Source organism: Tachyglossus aculeatus, chromosome X5, assembly GCF_015852505.1.
Source record: "Tachyglossus aculeatus isolate mTacAcu1 chromosome X5, mTacAcu1.pri, whole genome shotgun sequence".
NCBI classification, from domain to species: Eukaryota; Metazoa; Chordata; class Mammalia; order Monotremata; family Tachyglossidae; genus Tachyglossus; species Tachyglossus aculeatus.
This window is the reverse complement of record NC_052097.1, coordinates 8,882,585-8,901,930: the sequence shown is the minus strand read 5'-3', so window position 1 is coordinate 8,901,930 and position 19,346 is coordinate 8,882,585. Positions and strand designations below refer to the sequence as shown.

Sequence of the window (19,346 nt, the reverse complement as noted above, 5' to 3'; positions counted from 1 at the left end):
TCAGGGTCTCCATATTACTTCGAGTACTCCCAGGCAGTAAATAAGGTATTCGGAGTGGCACTAGCCATTTTGGATGAGGAGAAAGCCTTTCAGAAGTCAGTCAGTCAGTCAGTCGAACAGTGAGATAAAACCAACTGTGCCCCTACAGTTCATAGAACACAGTATTAATTTGTGTGCATCTCTGGTCCAGTGGAAAGAGCACTGCGCTGGGAATCAGACAATTACCCTTCCCACCTTCAAATCCTTTTTGAAGGCACATCTCCTTCAAGAGGTCTTCCCTGACTAAGTCCTCATTTTCTCTTCTCCCATTTCCTTGTGCATCGTCCTGATTTTCTCCCTTTATTCACCCCCCCAGCCCGTCAGCACTTACGTACATTTCCTCAATTTATTTATTTATAGTCATGTCTGTCTCCCCCTCTAGAATGTAAGCTCGGTCCTCTAGTCTCAAGCCTGAGGCTGATTCATCGGTCCTGACCTGAGACTCCATCATCACTGCAACAAACTCTGACTAATTAAAGAATCCTGAGTCTTCAGGACTTCTGTTTGACCTGCCCCCTCAGACACTCAACCTTCAACAATAACTGTTGGTTTATTTCTTTAGCTTTTAGATTTTTAACCGAGCTCTCTAATTGATTCTTATGGTGATATGGTTTGGAAGGTCAATAGTATCCAGCTGTTGATTTTTGTCTCTTGTGGTCCAAAATAAGACCTCTTGTTGAAGTCATGAAATATAATATCCATTACTACACATAACATAATGGATGTTATTGCAATTTATAATTATTGAACATTCAACACATGCAAGAGAAGACAAAGAGAAGCAGTGTGGCCTAGTAGATAATGTATGGGTCTGGGAATCAGAAGGACCTGGGTTCTAATCCCAGCTCTGCCACTTGTCTTCTGTTTGACCTAGGGCAAGTCACTTAACTTCTCTGTGCCTCTGTTATCTGCAAAATGGGGATTAAGACCGTGAGCACCATGTGGGACAGGGACTGTGCCCAACCTGATTAGGTTATATCTACCCCAGTGCTCAGTACAGTGCCTGGCACAGATTAAGCACTTAACAAATACCATAAAAATAAAATAAATAAACAATCTACAGGTCTGGAAGGCCCTCCTTTTTCAAATCTGACAATGACTCTCCCCGTCTTCAAAGCTTTATTTGAAGGCACATCTCCTCCAAGAGGCCCTCCCTAACTAAGGCCCCCCTTTCCGCCTCTCCCACTCCCTTCTTTATCGCCCTGACTGTGGGGTTCTTCCCTGCTCCCAGCCTGACAGCATTTAAGTACATACCTGTAATTCATTTATTTAAATTAATGTCTGTCATACCCCCTTAGACTGTAAGCTTATTGTGGGCAGGGAATGTGTCTGTTTATTGTTGTATTGTACTCTCCCAAATCCTTAGTACAATGCTCTGCATACAGTAAGCCTTTGATAAATATGATTGAATGAATGAATGAATTAGACCTGGTCCCTGATCTTCAGGCAGTTCACAATCTTAAAGCTAAGGGAGAGGGATTAAGTGGATATGCAAATGATAAAAATGGTAAAGCAACTTAAAACAACAAGGACAGCACTGAAACATTAAGAACAGAGGCTCCTCGCGTCCTGGTAGGCTAGCTTTTTTGTTGTTGGATTTTTTTAATGGCATTTGTTGAGCGCTTACTGTATGTCAGTCCATGTGTGCCAGTCATCATCATCATCATCATCAATCGTATTTATTGAGCGCTTACTATGTGCAGAGCACTGTACTAAGCGCTTGGGAACTACAAATTGGCAACATATAGAGACAGTCCCTACCCAACAGTGGGCTCACAGTCTAAAAGGGGGAGACAGAGAACAAAACCAAACATACTAACAAAATAAAATAAATAGAATAGATATGTACAAATAAAATAAATAAATAAATAGAGTAATAAATATGTACAAACATATATACATATATACAGGTGCTGTGGGGAAGGGAAGGAGGTAAGATGGGGGGGATGGAGAGGGGGACGAGGGGGAGAGGAAGGAAGGGGCTCAGTCCTCTAGATGGGGATCTCGTTGTGTGCAGGGAATATGCCTGTTTGTTGTTGTATTGTGCTCTCCCAAGCACTTAGTACAGTCCTTTGCACACAGTAAGCACTCAATAAATATGATTGAATGAATGAATGAACTGTACCAAGTGCTGGGATAGATACAAGTTAATCAGGTTGGACACCGTCCGTGTTCCGCATGGGGCTCACATTCTTAATCTCCTTTTTACAGATGAGGGAATTGAGGCACAGAGAGGTGACGTGACTTGCCCAAAGGCACACAGCCTACAAGCGGAAGGGCCGGAATTAGAACCCAACTCATTTTGACTTCCAGGTCCTTGCTCTAGCCACTAGGCCAAGTCGCTTTCAGCATGACTATGTTTCGTTTCCCAAAATACATTATAAACAAGGGAATAAACAAAGCAAAATGACAAAATTTCCGCTCGGTTACAAGATTGGGTTTTTGCGATGCCATTCCAAAGTTCCAAGAATACTGCTGTGGCCAATATATTTTTTTTCAATTTAGTAAATTTCCAGTGAAATTAGATTCTCTTTTTTCTGTTCTACCTTTCTGCAGGGAATCTTATTGAAAAGAAGGCTGCAATTTTGGTTGTTTGCTTTAACTCAAATATATCACCAAGTTGCCTTTTACTAGGCTTTTGTTCTATATTTAAACAATAACAATCAAGGCACTGGGCATTTTTCGAAGATTAATGACTAACTAGAAGAGCTCAATGCCTCAGTCTGTCATTAGTCTCCAGAAACGGTCTATGCCGAAGTCATTATTACTATTTTGAAGCAAGACTGCAGGCAGCTGGATTTTACTTTAGGTGACGCAGATTCAGCTGGCACACAAAAATTTCAAAAGAAAGAATTCCCCGTACATTGGCCAATGAGACTGTCTGAGTCATCTCTCACCACTTTGCTTGGCCTATAATTAAAATGGACAGGGAATGTATTTCCTGAATGAGAATGACTGGCTCTTGGAGTTTTAGGGTGAGAGGTGAAGTGGAGAGTTCTACACCAGCCAGTTATTAAGTTCTATGAAACACCAAACCTTGAGGTCATATAATTGCTGAATGACTAACTGCAGAAATAAAAAATGGGAAAAGGTCAAATAAAACTACATTTTATGTGTTCAGTATGAGGCTCTATTGGAGAAAGCAGTAATTTTTTTCCCAAATACACAGAAGACTTGCATTTTAATGATCAAATGTTAACCTGCACCAACCATAGCGACAATTGTATTTGTTGAATATCCCAGACAAATGTTCTCTCCTCACTAAGTGGCATTCCCTGTGCATTCCTGGAACAGCCGACAATAAATAAACAATTCAGTTTGAATTTTCATTTGGCAACATTCACTATTTTTAGATTTTACATTTCCATGGGTGGCTCCATGTAGAAACATCGTTTTTAATCTTTTACAATTAAGAAATATCTGGAGCAAAGGGCCTTCTTTGATCTTAAATGATTTTATAGTTTTCTCATCTAAAATGAGAATGAGGGACTTTATTATACCGGTAATGTAATGTGCCATTATGTCCCTTTGCAGTTGTAGCTATCCATTGCAGGATAGACATTTACTCCAGGATTTGCCAGAGGGCAGATTGTCGTTTTAGGGAAAACTGGCAGGCGAGCGTTTAATCTGTATTAAGAGAGCCGAAGAGGAAGATGAAGATGAAGAGTGGAGTTCCATACTTCTGGGGTACACACACATATGAGACCAAGTCGAAGGGTGACAGTAGCCAGCACACTTTCTCTGAATCCCAAGTGCTCCAATAATAAATATGATAATAATGAGACTATGAAGAACAACAATGTTAAATTCTTACTCTTTGCCAAACACTGTGCTAGAAGTAAGATAATCAGATCGGACACGATCCAATCCAAGTCCCACAGGGGACTAACAATTTATGAAGGAGGGAGATCAGGGCTTTTTATCCCCATTTTGCATGTGAGGGAACTGAGGGACAGAAAAGTCAAGTGACTTTCCCAAGGTGACACAGCAAGCATGTTGTATTGATGGGACTAGAATCCAGATCACCTAACTTCTATGATGCCTTTTCCAGTAGACCCTACTTCCTCCCACTATTTTCATTTGATGAAAGGACCCTATCTTAACACCTCCCCCTTCCCTGTCTCATCTTTCTTTCATCAACTTTCCAAGCCTTCTGTCTTTCATAATCCTGGCTGTACTGGTCTTTCTCTTCCTTTTTCTTTCTTTCTTTCTTTCTTTCTTTTCTTTCTTTCTTTCTTTCTTTCTTTCTTTCTTTTCTTTCTTTCTTTCTTTCTTTCTTTCTGTCTTTCTGTCTTTCTTTCTTTCTTTCTTTCTTTCTTTCTTTCTTTCTGTCTTTCTGTCTTTCTTTCTTTCTTTCTTTCTGTCTTTCTTTCTTTCTTTCTTTCTGTCTTTCTTTCTTTCTTTCTTTTTCTTTCTTTCTGTCTTTCTTTCTTTCTTTCTTTCTGTCTTTCTTTCTTTCTTTCTTTCTTTCTGTCTTTCTGTCTTTCTGTCTTTCTTTCTGTCTTTCTGTCTTTCTTTCTTTCTTTCTTTCTTTCTTTCTTTCTTTCTTTCTGTCTTTCTTTCTTTCTGTCTTTCTGTCTTTCTTTCTGTCTTTCTTTCTGTCTTTCTTTCTTTCTTTCTTTCTTTCTTTCTTTCTGTCTTTCTTTCTTTCTTTCTTTCTTTCTGTCTTTCTTTCTTTCTGTCTTTCTTTCTTTCTGTCTTTCTTTCTTTCTTTCTGTCTTTCTGTCTTTCTTTCTGTCTTTCTGTCTTTCTTTCTTTCTTTCTTTCTTTCTTTCTTTCTGTCTTTCTTTCTTTCTGTCTTTCTTTCTGTCTTTCTTTCTTTCTTTCTTTCTGTCTTTCTTTCTTTCTTTCTTTCTTTCTTTCTGTCTTTCTGTCTTTCTTTCTTTCTTTCTGTCTTTCTTTCTTTCTGTCTTTCTTTCTGTCTTTCTTTCTTTCTGTCTTTCTTTCTTTCTTTCTGTCTTTCTGTCTTTCTGTCTTTCTTTCTTTCTGTCTTTCTTTCTTTCTTTCTGTCTTTCTTTCTTTCTGTCTTTCTTTCTTTCTTTCTTTCTTTCTTTCTGTCTTTCTGTCTTTCTGTCTTTCTTTTTCTTCCTTTCTTTCTTTCTTTCTTTCTTTCTTTCTCTTCCTTCCTTCCTTCCTTCCTTCTCTCTCTCTCTCTCTCTCTCTCTCTCTCTCTCTCTCTCTCTCACACACACACACACACACACACACACACTGCAGGCAGAAACCCACGTTCACAAACTCTCAGAGACTGGACGACTTTAGTCGTGGCAGAAAAAGGGACACTTACCCTTCTCAGTAACAGATTTCCAAGGGTAAAGTGCTAGATACTCTGTGGAGCCTAAATAAATGTGTGTGCTCTGATTGAGAATAACAAGACTGTTGAATTTTCTTAAATAATCTTGGACCAATTATTGTTCCAATGAGGACTTTTAAAAGTTATACCATCCATCTTCAAAGCTCTCCTAATAGAAACCTCATCCAGGAAAACTTCCTTGATTAATTCCCAAACACTAAAGTCGTATCATTCCAACAGCCATCATTAGCACTTACTCATTTATGCCTATTGTCAGCAACTACATATATATAATATTTCAATTGTATATTCACTTACTCATCTGATACACCTAGTTCTTTGCTTTCCCAGGGTGTTTCAGGTAGAATGTTGTTAAGGAATTGGGGCCTGGGGGTCTTTGTCTGATAATGAGAACCTGTTTGGATACAGCACATTCTGCAGTCGGAAGAAAACTGTGAATATTACAAATGAATCAATGGCATCTATTCATTCATTCAATCACATTTACTGTGCAAAGCATTGTACTAAGCTCTTGGAAGAGTACATTATAACAATGAAAAGACACACTCCCTGCCCACAACAAGCTTTCACGGAGTACTTACTGTGTGTAGAGTGCTGTACTAGGCGCTTGGGAGAATGCAAGAGAGTTGGTAGACATGTTCCTTGCCCAGAAGGAGCTGACAGTCTAGAGCTACTTTTCTTTAATGCAGTGTTTGGCAAGAATGAAACCCTCAAGTTATTGGAGAACTGAGTGTATTCCATTCTAGTATATTTGCTCTGATACCCATTTTATCATTCTCCTGCTACCACCATTTGTAAGTAATTTCTGTCTGCTCCCTTTAGATTGAACAATCTCTGAGGGCAGGGAATGTGTGTTTTCCTTCCTTTGAATTCTCCCAAGCCCTTGGCACAGTGCTCTGCACTAAGTAAAACCATTGAATAACTGAAATATCAGCTCTATAACAGGGTGGATGACCACTGAGACACGGTAAGTCATATTCTAGTTGACATATCAGGACAGATTTAACGTAACATTCTGTGCAGATTTCACATTTACTCTACTAAATGCTGTTGAAGTAATGTTACAAGTCAGCACCCATCAGCAAAACCAAGACCACGTTCGGTTCTGTAAAAGGGATTCAGCGAATGACACATCACGTAAAGGATCATTGAACGATGGTGATGGATTTTCAGTGACTTTGCTTTTGTTCCAATGCAGCACAGTGGGGCCCAGCTGAACGGGAAGTTGGAAAGTAGCAACGTGGAGGCTGGTTCCCAGCACGCCCCTCAGACACCTCCTAATTCGCCTGACCCAAGGAACCCTGCAAACCCAGACAGCATTGCTCCAGGTAAAAAGAAAAAAACATGAGAATGGAACCCCAGAGCTACTTAGCCCCAAACCCTAGCCTAATCCAACGATGCAGCCTCTCTCATCTGAAACCTTAGGCCGAGAAACAAAGACTCCTGCCTGGAACCGGGCCCAGGACGTGCATATAAAGCAACTGATATTCATCGTGACGTTTCCTATGTTTTTTTCGATCTTGGTCTGTCCTTTCTAATTTTCTATACTTTTAAAACTCAGTGGTGTGCCCCCACCTCCAAAAATCTTCCAAAGTTATGGCTAAAACAGCAATAATAGATCATGGGAGTTGGAAGATTAAAGCCTCAAAGAGAGTTAGACTTTAGCATAATGAAGTAGCCTATAGCTAGTGTCTGGGTCTACTCGGGAAGCTGATCGAGGGCATGCCAATATGGATATTTACTTAATTGATCAATCGATGGTATTTATTGAGCACTTTACGGTCTGCGGAGAACTATTCTAAGTGCGTGGAGAACACAATCCAATATAGTTAAACACATTCCCTACCCATAAGTGGCTGCCTGCAAAGAATTGAGAAGCCGCATGGCTTAGTGGAAAGAGCCCGGGCTTGGGAGTCAGAGGTCACAGGTTCTAATCCCGGCTCCACCACTTGTCAGCTGTGTGACTTTGGACAAGTCACTTAACTTCTCTGGGCCTCAGTTACCCATCTGTAAAATGGGGATTAAGACTGCGAGCCCCACATGGTACAACCTGATCATTTTCCAGTGCTTAGAACAGAGCTTTGTACATAGTAAGCACTTAACAAATGCCATTATTATTATTATTATTAATTGAACTGATGTAAACATCCTAAAGGAGACATACTTTTAATTTAAATTTTACATTTGCATCTGTGTGTTTCTTATTTATGTTTATAAGCAGTTAAAATGATTTAACAAAAACTGATTTACTAATGATATGCATTCTCTATGAGAACACTATCCTCCATATTTGTATAATTTTAAATTACCTCTCTAAAAGCCAAAGGAACATATATATGAAAAAGTCAGGTGCTTTTTACTTCCTTCCAATGACAGAGATATTCTTGCAGTATCTAAGAGAGGAAATGTACTGGTGTGTCCAGGATTATTTGCTTTGAGAGGACAGTTGTGGAGAATTCAGTCTTTAATAGGGTTTGGCCCATTTTACATTGACAAATTTGTGAAATAACAAATGCCATGGAACAGAGACAACTTTTTAAAAGGCATTCTTGAAGTAGCCTCAAGCTTGACACCTGAACTTCAATTCCTTGTTTGGAATCATTTTACCAATTTTTCTCTTCTGGTTTGTTTGTTTGTTTGGTAAGGAGAGAGAAAGTGTAGGGGAATTTGTCCAGATGCAATTGACTAACTTTGTCCCCGAATGGACTGTCCCAGTGTCCAAGCTGCTAATATTGTTTTTGCATCCAAATGTCCTCCTTAATACCATCGAAGGTCAAAGCTGTTTATAATAATAATAATAATAATAATTGGGGTATTTGTTAAACGCTTACTACATGTCAAGCACTGTATTAGGTGCTGGGGTAAATACAAGATAATCAGGTCCCACATAAGGGCTCACAGTCTAAATAGGAGGGAGACCAGGTATTGAACCCCAATTGTGCAGATGAGGGAACTGAGGCATGGAGAAGATAAGTGACTTGCCCCTCAACTTCAGAGACAAGTGGCAAAGCCAGGATAAGGACCAAGGTCCTGTGATTCTCAGGCTCATGCTCTTCCCATTAGGCCATGCTGCTTCTATATGGTTCCAATTTTCAGTGCCCAGGCTAACGAGGTACAATTACTTTCCGTGCAATTAGCTCCCCAAGCTGAAACGGGACAACCGATTTGTGATTCCTCTGCCTGTGATCTGGAAAAGGTCTTTTAGGAACTTACTTTAACCTAAAATACTTTTATTTTGTTTTCATTTTTAAGAGAATTCCTTCGAGTTTGAAGAAACAAATACTTCATCTTTTGCAATGATTTCTAATACTTCAAAGGAGTGGATTTCCCAGGGAACCGTAAACAGAATGGATATCTCCCAAGTCTATTCTTGCATGAAAAATTGCCAGCACAAAACAATTTTAGTTAAAGCATAGCAACCCTCAGCCATTTCTGTGTTCCTTTCTCCTTGTTTTATTTTCCAAAGGCTATTCTGGACCGCTGAAAGAAATTCCTCCGGAGAGATTCAATACCACATCCGTACCTAAATACTATCAGTCTCCCTGGGAACAGGCCATTAGAGATGATCCAGAACTCTTGGAGGCTTTATACCCTAAACTTTTTAAGCCTGAAGGCAAGGCAGACCTGCCAGACTACAGGAGCTTCAACAGGTAATTCAGCTCTCCTGGATGAGATGTTGGCATGCAATGCAAATTCTTTTCATGAGACTGGAGAGAATGGAATCCTCAACTGGAAAACACTTTTAAGGCTGAAATGACCTTAGGAGGCGACACAGTACCAAACTTTAGACAAAAAGGTATGAAGAGAGGGAACAATGTACTAAAATGGGCATGAAAGGAGTTTACCTGGAGCTCTTCTATAAAACAGTGAGGGAAAGATTACGGTAGATATCATTCAGTACCACAATCCCTAGAATTTCACTCATCAACTCGTTGATAATAATAGCAATTTTTGTTAAGTGCTTACTAGGTGCCAGGCACTGTACTAAGCACTGGGGAGATACAAGATAATCAGGTCCCACTTGGGACTCACAGTCTAAGAAGGAGGGAGAACAGGTTTGAATCCCCATTTTGCAGATGAGGGAACTGAGGCACAAAGAAGTTAAGTGACTTGCCTAAGGTCACACAGCAGGTAAGTGGTGGAGCCATGATTAGAACCCAGATCGTCTGACTCCCAAGCCTGTATGTACACTTTCTACTAGGCCATGCTGCTTCAGTCTATTAACCAAAAGTATTTACTGAACATCTACTGTGCGCAAAGCACTGTTCCAAGCACTTGGGAGAATACAATTGTATTAGAAGACATGATCCCTGCTCTTGAAGAGCTGACAGTCTAGCAGAGTGCTTTAAAAAGACCTTCAAATCCATTGGCTGAAATTGAAAAACTGGCATACATGGTGCCATTACTAACCACTGACCTCAACTTAATATCATTCAAGGCAGCTGCTATTTGAAAGCTGATTTGGGTGGAGTGCTCCAAAGAGCAAGGATTCTAACACATTTAAACAGGCCATGGGCCAAACCCAACGTAACTTTCTGGAAAAGGGACACACCATCCAATGTCCCAGCACACGTACGCACACAGAAAAAAATAAGTCTTCTACAGAAACGGCCAAATTGACATTACATAAGCAGTGCATACAATGGGCATGGATTTCCTCTAATTCTCCCTTTTAATTTCCTTGAGAGTTGATGCACATTTTCATTCTTTCCAAACTTCCCCATGATTTCCATCTACAATAATTCACTCCTTAAGAGCTTGTGGAAATAAATAAGGCTCAACCCAGCCTGCCTACTTAAAAAAGTCTTCCCCATATGCAGTCCAGTGGAAACACGAACACGCAATGCTGTACTTGGAAAACTAGAAGGGAAGCTTCTGGGTAAAAGAGTAGCTTCTTGTCAAGGGCAAGAGAACACTTTTTATGCTATTTGTTAAGCACTTATGATGTGATAGGTCTAGAGAATGCATGCCCCACATGCCAGCCCCTGTCCCCAATCTTTTATCTCCTTGAAGTGCGGGGGAGGTTCCCTGGAGATCTTTGGCTCCTCTAGCTACGCTCCAACAGTGGCATCATCATCATCATCATCAATCGTATTTATTGAGCGCTTACTATGTGCAGAGCACTGTACTAAGCGCTTGGGAAGTACAAATTGGCAACATATAGAGACAGTCCCTACCCAACAGTGGGCTCACAGTCTAAAAGGGGGAGACAGAGAACAAAACCAAACATACCAACAAAATAAAATAAAATTGAATAGATATGTACAAATAAAATAAATAAATAAATAAATAGAGTAATAAATATGTACAAACATATATACATATATACAGGTGCTGTGGGGAAGGGAAGGAGGTAAGATGGGGGGATGGAGAGGGGGACGAGGGGGAGAGGAAGGAAGGCGCTCAGTCTGGGAAGGCCTCCTGGAGGAGGTGAGCTCTCAGTAGGGCCTTGAAGAGAGGTAGGGCCTTGAAGGCATCCCACAGACAAGCAAATAAAAGACAGGCCTGGGTAAAGGTGCACATCTGTTTTCCTTTTTCTGTGCCAGGGCAAGGACAGGGGCATGTGCAACTTTCCAGAGCCACGCTGAGAAGCAGCATGGCCTAGTGGATAGATCAATCAATCAATCAATCAATCAATCAATCAATCGTATTTATTGAGCGCTTACTGTGTGCAGAGCACTGTACTAAGTGCTTGGGAAGTACAAGTTGGCAACATATAGAGACAGTCCCTACCCAACAGTGGGCTCACAGTCTAGATCACTAGCAGCAGGCTTGGAAGCCAGAAGAACTTGAGTTCTAATCCCGGCTCCACCAGTTTTCTGCTGTGTGACCTTAGGCAAGTCACTTCTCTGGGTTTCAGTTACGTCACTGCAAAGTGGGGATTAAGTCTGTGAGCCCCATGTGGGACAGGGACTGTGTCCAACCTGATTAACTTGTATCTACCCCAGCACCTAGAACAGTGGTTGACACATAGTAAGCACCGGGTATGCTGGATAAGAGAGCCAGATCTTTGACCTGTGACAACCGCAAACAACCAGAGATTCCCAGGAGGCTCCATGGATCCTCTAGACTGTAAGCTTGTTATGGGCAGGGAGCATATCTGCTAATTCTGTTATACTGTACTCTCCCAAGATCTTCGTACAGTGCCCTGCCCATAGTAAGTGCTCAATAAAAACAATTGACTTATGGGCTGAATAAAGATTCAGTTTCCATAGCCCAATTTTCATAAATACAGATCATTCCCAACCCTGAACAATTTGGCTATAAATGAATTAGACCTTCACTGCATATAATAACAGTAATAATAACAACAATAACTGTGGCATTTGTGAAGAGCTTACTATGTTCCAGGCACTGTACTAAGTGCTGAGGTGAATAGAAGCAAATCAGGTTGTACACAGTCCCTGTCCTACATGGGGCTCACAGTCTTTATCCCCATTTTACAGACGAGGCAACCGAGGCCCAGAGAAGTTAAGTGACTTGCCCAACGTCACACAGCAGACAAGTGGTAGAGCAGGGATTAGAAACCAGGACCTTCGGACTCCCAAGCCCATGCTCTAGCCAGTGGGCTATGCTGCTCCAAAGGCCTCTTCAAAAAGAAAATCCTCAAAATGTCTGTTAGGTAGGACAATTTATTTTCCCCATTTAGGAGAAGTATGTAATGTAGCACAGAGAAGTTGAGAACTATCTCCAAATCACCCAGCAATCCAGAGGCTCAGCTTCCAAATCCCACTCACGAATCCGGCCTAGCCCCCCATTAGCCTAATGCAGATTTATGTTTCTACTTTTTTCGTTAGTCTAATAACTCATTACCAAAGAATCTTGAAGTGCTCATTAAGGATCTAATTCAATAGTACGCTTTGTATTTATTTATGCTTCTCTAATCAGCAACATAAAAATCTTTTCAATCACACTAACTTTTCAAGGATGGTTATCCCCAATTGGTATGAGAAAAACAACTTGATTTTCAAAAAGTCAAATGACTTGTCTCAATAGTCTGAAACTGCCTTCAAATCAAAGCGGAAGAAAAATGACTTCAGTTCTCAAGAATAATAAATGCGTGGGAGGTGGAGAGGTATAAAGTTTTTGGCACAAGGGGCTAACATCCTGAAACTTTCACTGGAATTTCTTGCTCCATTAATTTTGGCTGAAACTTGGAACTACTTTGAGAAGCTTTTGAAATCAATCAAGGGGGGCCTCTCACTTGTACGTGCTTGTAACATTTCTGTTTGTTAAAGGTTTCATTGAGCCAGGCCACCAGACACTCCAAACAAACAAGTAAATAGGAAGCAGTCTTCCTGGCAGGGAAAAAAGCAGCAAACTGGGCAATGGTAACGCCCACTGGTTTAAGGAAGGGAGAACGTGTCCACAGCCAAGGGAAATCACTGGCCTCAGGAAGGGAAAACAGCAGCATTGGGGAAATGGGGGCACTTACTGACTCCAAAGCAATGCAAACATGGAATTCAGGGTCAGGTGGCAATCCTTCCTCGATTGAATCCCGAAATAAGAGTCAGGCTTTGTTCTGGGAATAATAAGTCTCCAATATTCAATCCCTTCTAAGGGTCTACTGATTGTTATTATCATACTTGTTAAGCACTTATTATGATGTGCCAAGCACTGTTCTAAGCACTGGGGTAGATACAATTTATTATTATTATGGTATTTGTTAAGCGCTTACTATGTGGCAGGCGCCGTTCGAAGCACTGGGGTAGATACAAGATAATTGGGTTGGACACAACAGTCCCTGTCCCACATGGGGCTCACAGTTTTAATCCCCATTTTCCTGATGAGGGAACTGGGGCCCAGAAGAGTGAAATGACTTGCCCAAAGGTGGCAGAGCTGGGATTAGAACCCAGGTCCTTCCGACTCCCAACCCGCTGCTCTAACCACAAAGCCATGCTGACCCATTTTCTACATCAGCCTTGTTCACCCACTATTACCAGCTAATTCTCTTAGCTCCTCCGGAGCCAACCTTTGATTCGAACCTCCCACTTGAGTCTCCTGCCTCTGCCCCTCTCTTGCACTCTTCCACCTGCCTGGAATGGGATGGTATTTATCCCAAGGGGAATCAAATCCAAATCAAATCCCTCCCCTCATTGATCATGCAGACTGCAGCTCTTCACAATGTTAAAGTGCTCCGAAAAATCCCATCAACGCAGCATCTCTTCCCTGATTTGCTTTCAAAACCCGGGTTATATTAATACATTAGTCCCCTCTAGCACTTACATATCTATTCATACCATTCATTCAATCATATTTATTGAGCGCTTACTGTGTGCAGAGCACTGTACTAAGGTCTTGGGAGAGTACAATACAACAATAAACAGACACACTTCCTGCCCACAACTATCTTATAGTCTACCCTTCCTTAGGTCTCGCATATATATATATATATGTGTGTGTGTGTGTGTGTGTGTGTGTATATATAAAATTAACCATAGCTACCAAGGTCTTGGGAGAGTAAAATATAGCAATAAACAGACACACTCCCTGCCCACAATGAGCTTACAGTGTATCCTTCCTAAGCTCTTTTGTATATATGGGTATGATTGACCATAGAAGCAATGAATTTGTCCTGATTAAATAAATAAATCTGCCTCCCCCAATAGATTACAACCTCCTTGTGGGCAGGAACAGGTCTCGTGCATCTGTCGTACTTTCCCGAGCACTGTGAACGATGCGTTGCTCTGTGGGGGCTCATCATGATCAGTCAGCATCAGTGGTATTTATTGAGCACTTACTATGTGCAGAGCATTGTACTAAGTAAGCGTTTGGGGGAGTACAATACAGTTGTTAATAAATACGATTGATGATGATGATGATGAGTTGTCAGCAGATACGTTCCCTGCCCAAAATGAGTTTACAGTTTACAGTCCACAGTCTAGCTCAATAAACATATTTACTATTATTACTACGATGACAATGACGATTACTGCTACTACTGTGATTCAGAAGCCAAATGCTGCAATCAGTTAGACATATAAATGCTAATTGTTTGGGATGGTATTTATCCGAAGGGGAATCAAATCCAAAAGAATCGCATATTTCTAGGTTACCATATGGTACACTAAGGCAAAGAGAATTACACAAGCCATCAAATTTTGAGCTGTGAATTTAAAATTTGTGTCTTCTGGCAGTTCGAGAGAATAAAACAATCACCGTTACTGTTCAACAACACTACCAGCCCACAAAAGTATTTTATCACCTGCTAAGTTTTCATTGTTCACGGGACATGTGATAACACTGAGCATCAAGGGCTTGAAGAAGCAGAGTAGCAATATAGTTTTGAATTATATAATGAGCTTTGTCATATATTTGAATCTGAATTTCATTTAGGCCTAGTCTAATTTCTTCCAGGCCATAGACCCGTAGTTCTGTCCTACATTAATTTGACTATTCCCAACACCAGCCTGGAGGTGAATTAAGTATATAGTAATGAGCTGACCTGTTACAGCATGCCGAAGATCATTTCCTGTCTTCCTCCATCGTCCTAGTAAGTCATCTCCTCCGAGGTCAATCATTCTGGTGAGATGAACTGTAAAAGAGGAGACACAGTGTTCTCTGGCATTCAGTGAATGACCGGAAAGGTGGGTGGGAAATTCTAAGGAAAAAGTCCCATAGAGTTGAACCAGGAGTAAATCTCACCCTTTAACCACTTCATTAGGCTTTTCAATTAGTACAGTGCTCTGCACACAGTATGCGCTCAATAAATACGAATGAATGAATTACAGGGTTTTTGTTCTACCATTCATTCAACCCAATCATTCATTCATTCATACATTCAAAGGTATTTTATCAAAGCACATTCTGTAAATGCTGTATGGAGGCGATAGCCATTAGAGAATGTCTCATTTGTTGGGACGAATTTAAATAATATCCATGATCCAGCCTTTACCAGAGCCTTAACTATGCTTTGTTTTTAAGTTAGGCGCCTTTGGAAACTGCATTAATTCTTTTAAACCACTAGATTTAAACCACCAATGGTAAAGTTAATATTCCATTCTACTGAAGCTTCAAGAGTAAATGGGACTTTCAGAGGCGCTAAACTTGATTCAAGATGAGTTTAACTTCTAGAATCCAGCTTTCTAAGACCCACTATGTCGATAATATTTTGGTGAACAAAAGTGAAAAATCAGAATTTGTTTCCCCTTCCTCTTTGCACAGCCAGTTACTCAAGCACTCATCATATTGGCATTGTGTGCATGACGCTGAGAATTTGCTGAATAAATTCCATCACTATTAGTACTGCTGCTAATGAGAGACGGAATTACTTTGGAAGTGTCTTCAAAGTTGTGATGTGACTGTGTTTAATAAGTTTGAGGTTGGGCTGGGACAGAATATGAGGTAGTTTCCCCTTTGCTTTCCAGACTGAAGAGTCCAGATCTTTTCACTCTTATCCTCACACAGATCCGGCTCACTGACCCTATGTTTCGATTATATATTTTACCAATTTTTCAGACATGCAGTGAGTTTCAGGTGAACCAATAGTAGCAGTGTGGCCTAGTGGAAAGAGCCCAGACCTGGAGGTCAGAGGGCCTGGGTTCTAATCTGAAGCAGCGTGGCTTAGTGGAAGGAGCCCGGGTTTGGGAGTCAGAGGTCGTGGGTTCTAATCCCGACTCCGCCACTCGTCAGCTGTGTGACTTTGGGCAAGTCACTTAATAATAGCATTTATTAAGTGCTTACTATGTGCAAAGCACTGTTCTAAGCGCTGGGAAGGTTACAAGGTGATCAGGTTGTCCCACGGGGGGCTCACAGTCTTCATCCCCATTTTACAGATGAGGTAACTGAGGCCCAGAGAAGTTAAGTGACTTGCCCAAAGTCACACAGCTGGAAATTGGCGGAGCTAGGATTTGAACCCATGACCTCTGACTCCAAAGCCCGGGCTCTTTCCACTGAGCCATGCTGCTTCTCTAACTTAACTTAACTTCTCTGTGCCCCAGTTACCTCATCTGTAAAATGGGGATTAAGACTGTGAGCCCCACGTGGGACAACCTGATAACCTTATATCTATTCCAGTGCTTAGGACAGTGCTTGGCACATAGTAAGTGCTTAATAAATACCATCATTATTATTATTATTATTATTATTATTATTATTATTATACTAGTGACCTTTAGCAAGTCACTTAACTTCTCTGTACCTCAGTTTCCTCAACTGTAAAATGGGAATTCAGTACCTATTCTCCCTCCTTCTCAGACTGTCAGCCTCATGTGGGACAGGGACTGTGTCCGACCCAATTAATTTGTATTTACTCCAATGCTTAACAACTACCAAATAATACTGATAATATTGAGTCCTCACTCCAAGAAGAGGCAATGAGACATACAGTGGTATTGAGTTCTTAGGAGAGTACAACAGAGATAGCACAAGTGAACCCTGCCTTCAAGAAGCTTGCAGACAAACACTAAAATATATTACAGATAATAATAATAATGATGGCATTTATTAAGTGCTTACTATGTGCAGAGCACTGTTCTAAGCACTGGGGAGGTTACAAGGTGATCAGGTTGTCCCACGTGGAGCTCACTGTACTAATCCCCATTTTACAGTTGAGGGAACTGAGGCCCAGAGAAGTTAAGTGACATGCCCAAAGTCACACTGCTAATTGGCAGAGCTGGGATTTGAACCCATGACCTCTGACTCCAAAGCCCGGGCTCTTTGCACTGAGCCACGCTGCTTCTCTCAGCAGATGGGGGAAGCAACAGAATTTAAAAATAAGTATATAAGCGCTGTGGAGAGTAGGAGGGAGAGGGTAGGGTAAGTATCCAAGTGTTTAGGGGGTGAGGATTCTAGTGCATAGGTCCTTGGAGTTCCTCAGTGATCTCCTTTTTATTCCTTGAGTGGGTCACTTACATTAAGATCATCAATTGATCCCACTGATTCCCTAACTGGATTCCTCTTTTAGGAATCCCTCAGCACTACAACCCCTACTTTATTAATACAACCATTGGCACCCTTCTCTTGGCCCTGTGTTTCCTTCAGCCCCCAAAATGACTTTTTTTGGTACACTAGCATGTCAGAGTGACAAAATGGATCAGGGCCCAGATTGTATATCTACAACCATGACACACTCTGTCATGAGAGAGGAATGATTACTATTGCTGATGTCATTAAGGATATTTCACGATTCATGAGCTGGAGTCTCTGAAGTGATTGGCTAGGTGCATTTGGAAGGTACAATTTTTTCAGATTTTAGGGAAAGACTGAATGAATACACCGAAGTAAATGGTAACAAAGCGTTAATGCCACTTCCAATTAATGTTGCTTCATTAACTTTAGACTGTGAGCCCACTGTTGGGTAGGGACTGTCTCTATATGTTGCCAACTTGTACTTCCCAAGTGCTTAGTACAGTGCTCTGCACACAGTAAGCGCTCAATAAATACGATTGATTGATTGATTAACAAATGAGGACTCGGCTCAAATGTCCAGGCAGCTGCCGTATGGCTAAGAATTATGGGCAGGAGGGGTTGAGGAAGGGTGGAGAACTGCAATCTTCCAAATCTTCTTCAACATATCAAAGAGAAGCAGTGTGGCTCAGTGGAAAGAGCTCGGGCTTTGGAGTCAGAGGTCATGGGTTCAAATCCCAGCTCCACCAATTGTCAGCTGTGTGACTTTGGGCAAGTCACTTAACTTCTCTGTGCCTCAGTTCCCTCATCTGTAAAATGGGGATTAAGACTGTGAGCCCCCAATGGGAAAACCTGATGACCCTGTAACCTCCCCAGCGCTTAGAACAGTGCTTTGCACATAGTAAGTGCTTAATAAATACCATTATTATTATTATTATTAAAGTAGTACTGGCTGTTCAGCTACAACCCAGATATCAACATGCAGATCATTCAGAAAAGGTGATTCTCAATGAAACAATCTCAATAAAAATAAGGCAGACCTAGATAAGGGTCTCTGACTTTGGCTGAAGGCAAATATCCTGCAAAAAGGGCAGTGCAATCTGAATCTGTGAAAAATGAATCTGATTTACTTTAAAAAGGGGTGGGATGTTAGGCTTTGGAACAAACCCCTCCACTTGCCCATATCATCCAAATGTGAATTTGGTGACAGAGATGTGCAAATATGAGCAAAACATCATCCAACTCCTATTTTACCGTGGATTTTGGTCCTTAAATGCAAGACTCTCTGGAGTTTCAGGCCAGAGAGCATCAGCAAGTGAATAACATCAATGAGTTAAGAGAGGACAGCAACCTAATTCAAAATCATTAGCAGATCTTTCTTTTTTCATTTCCTGGGACACAAAAGGATCAGTATTCATTTAACTCCTCTGTTTCTCTCCCCTATTTCTACAGAGTGGCCACCCCATTTGGAGGTTTTGAGAAAGCATCCAAGCTGGTTAAATTCAAAGTTCCTGATTTTGATCTACTCCTGCTAACAGATCCCAGGTTCCTGGCTTTTGCTAACCCTCTTTCTTCCAGGCGGTCCTTTAACAGGACTCCTAAGGGATGGACATCCGAAAATATTCCCATAGTCATAACCACTGGGCCTGCGGAGGAAAAAGCCGCCCCGGAAACGGAAGATCTGTAAAAAGAAAGCTGTACAAACTCCTGAATGGAGCAATCATGATTTTAATATTCTATTTGTCAAGAAATGCTACTTACACTCTCCTTCTCTAGTTGTTGGAATCTGACTCATTAATTACCTAAGATGCAGTATTGAATTTCAATGACAGATTTACTAGAAATAAAATAATTTGGAAACCATTCATGGGAAATACTTTGATTTGTTTTTATTCTCTAAACCTTTCCCCTGGATTTGATATACAATCAACTGTCCCATCTTTGCAATTTTTTTCTTAATGACAATTTTTAAGTGCTTACTATGTGCCAGGCCACATATAGTATGGGGTAGATACAAGATAATCAGGTTGGCCCCAGTCCATGTCCCACACAGGGCTCACAGCCTTAATCCCCATTTTACAGATGAGGCAGCTGAGGCCCAGAGAAGTTGAGTGATTTGCCCAATGTCACACAGCAGACACATGGC

General features: G+C 41.1%; 1 protein-coding gene across 1 annotated transcript in view; it reads left to right on the top strand.

The window, feature by feature from the left end:
* Positions 1-19,056, top strand: part of MYOZ2 (myozenin 2) — a 40,139-nt gene extending 21,083 nt beyond the window's left edge. The window contains exons 4-6 of the mRNA XM_038769266.1: positions 6,552-6,681; positions 8,820-9,003; positions 18,653-19,056. Coding sequence (XP_038625194.1) covers positions 6,552-6,681; positions 8,820-9,003; positions 18,653-18,887 — 549 coding nt within the window. The 3' untranslated portion in view covers positions 18,888-19,056. The remainder of the gene's footprint in view (positions 1-6,551; positions 6,682-8,819; positions 9,004-18,652) is intronic.
* The last annotated feature ends 290 nt before the right edge of the window (positions 19,057-19,346 follow it).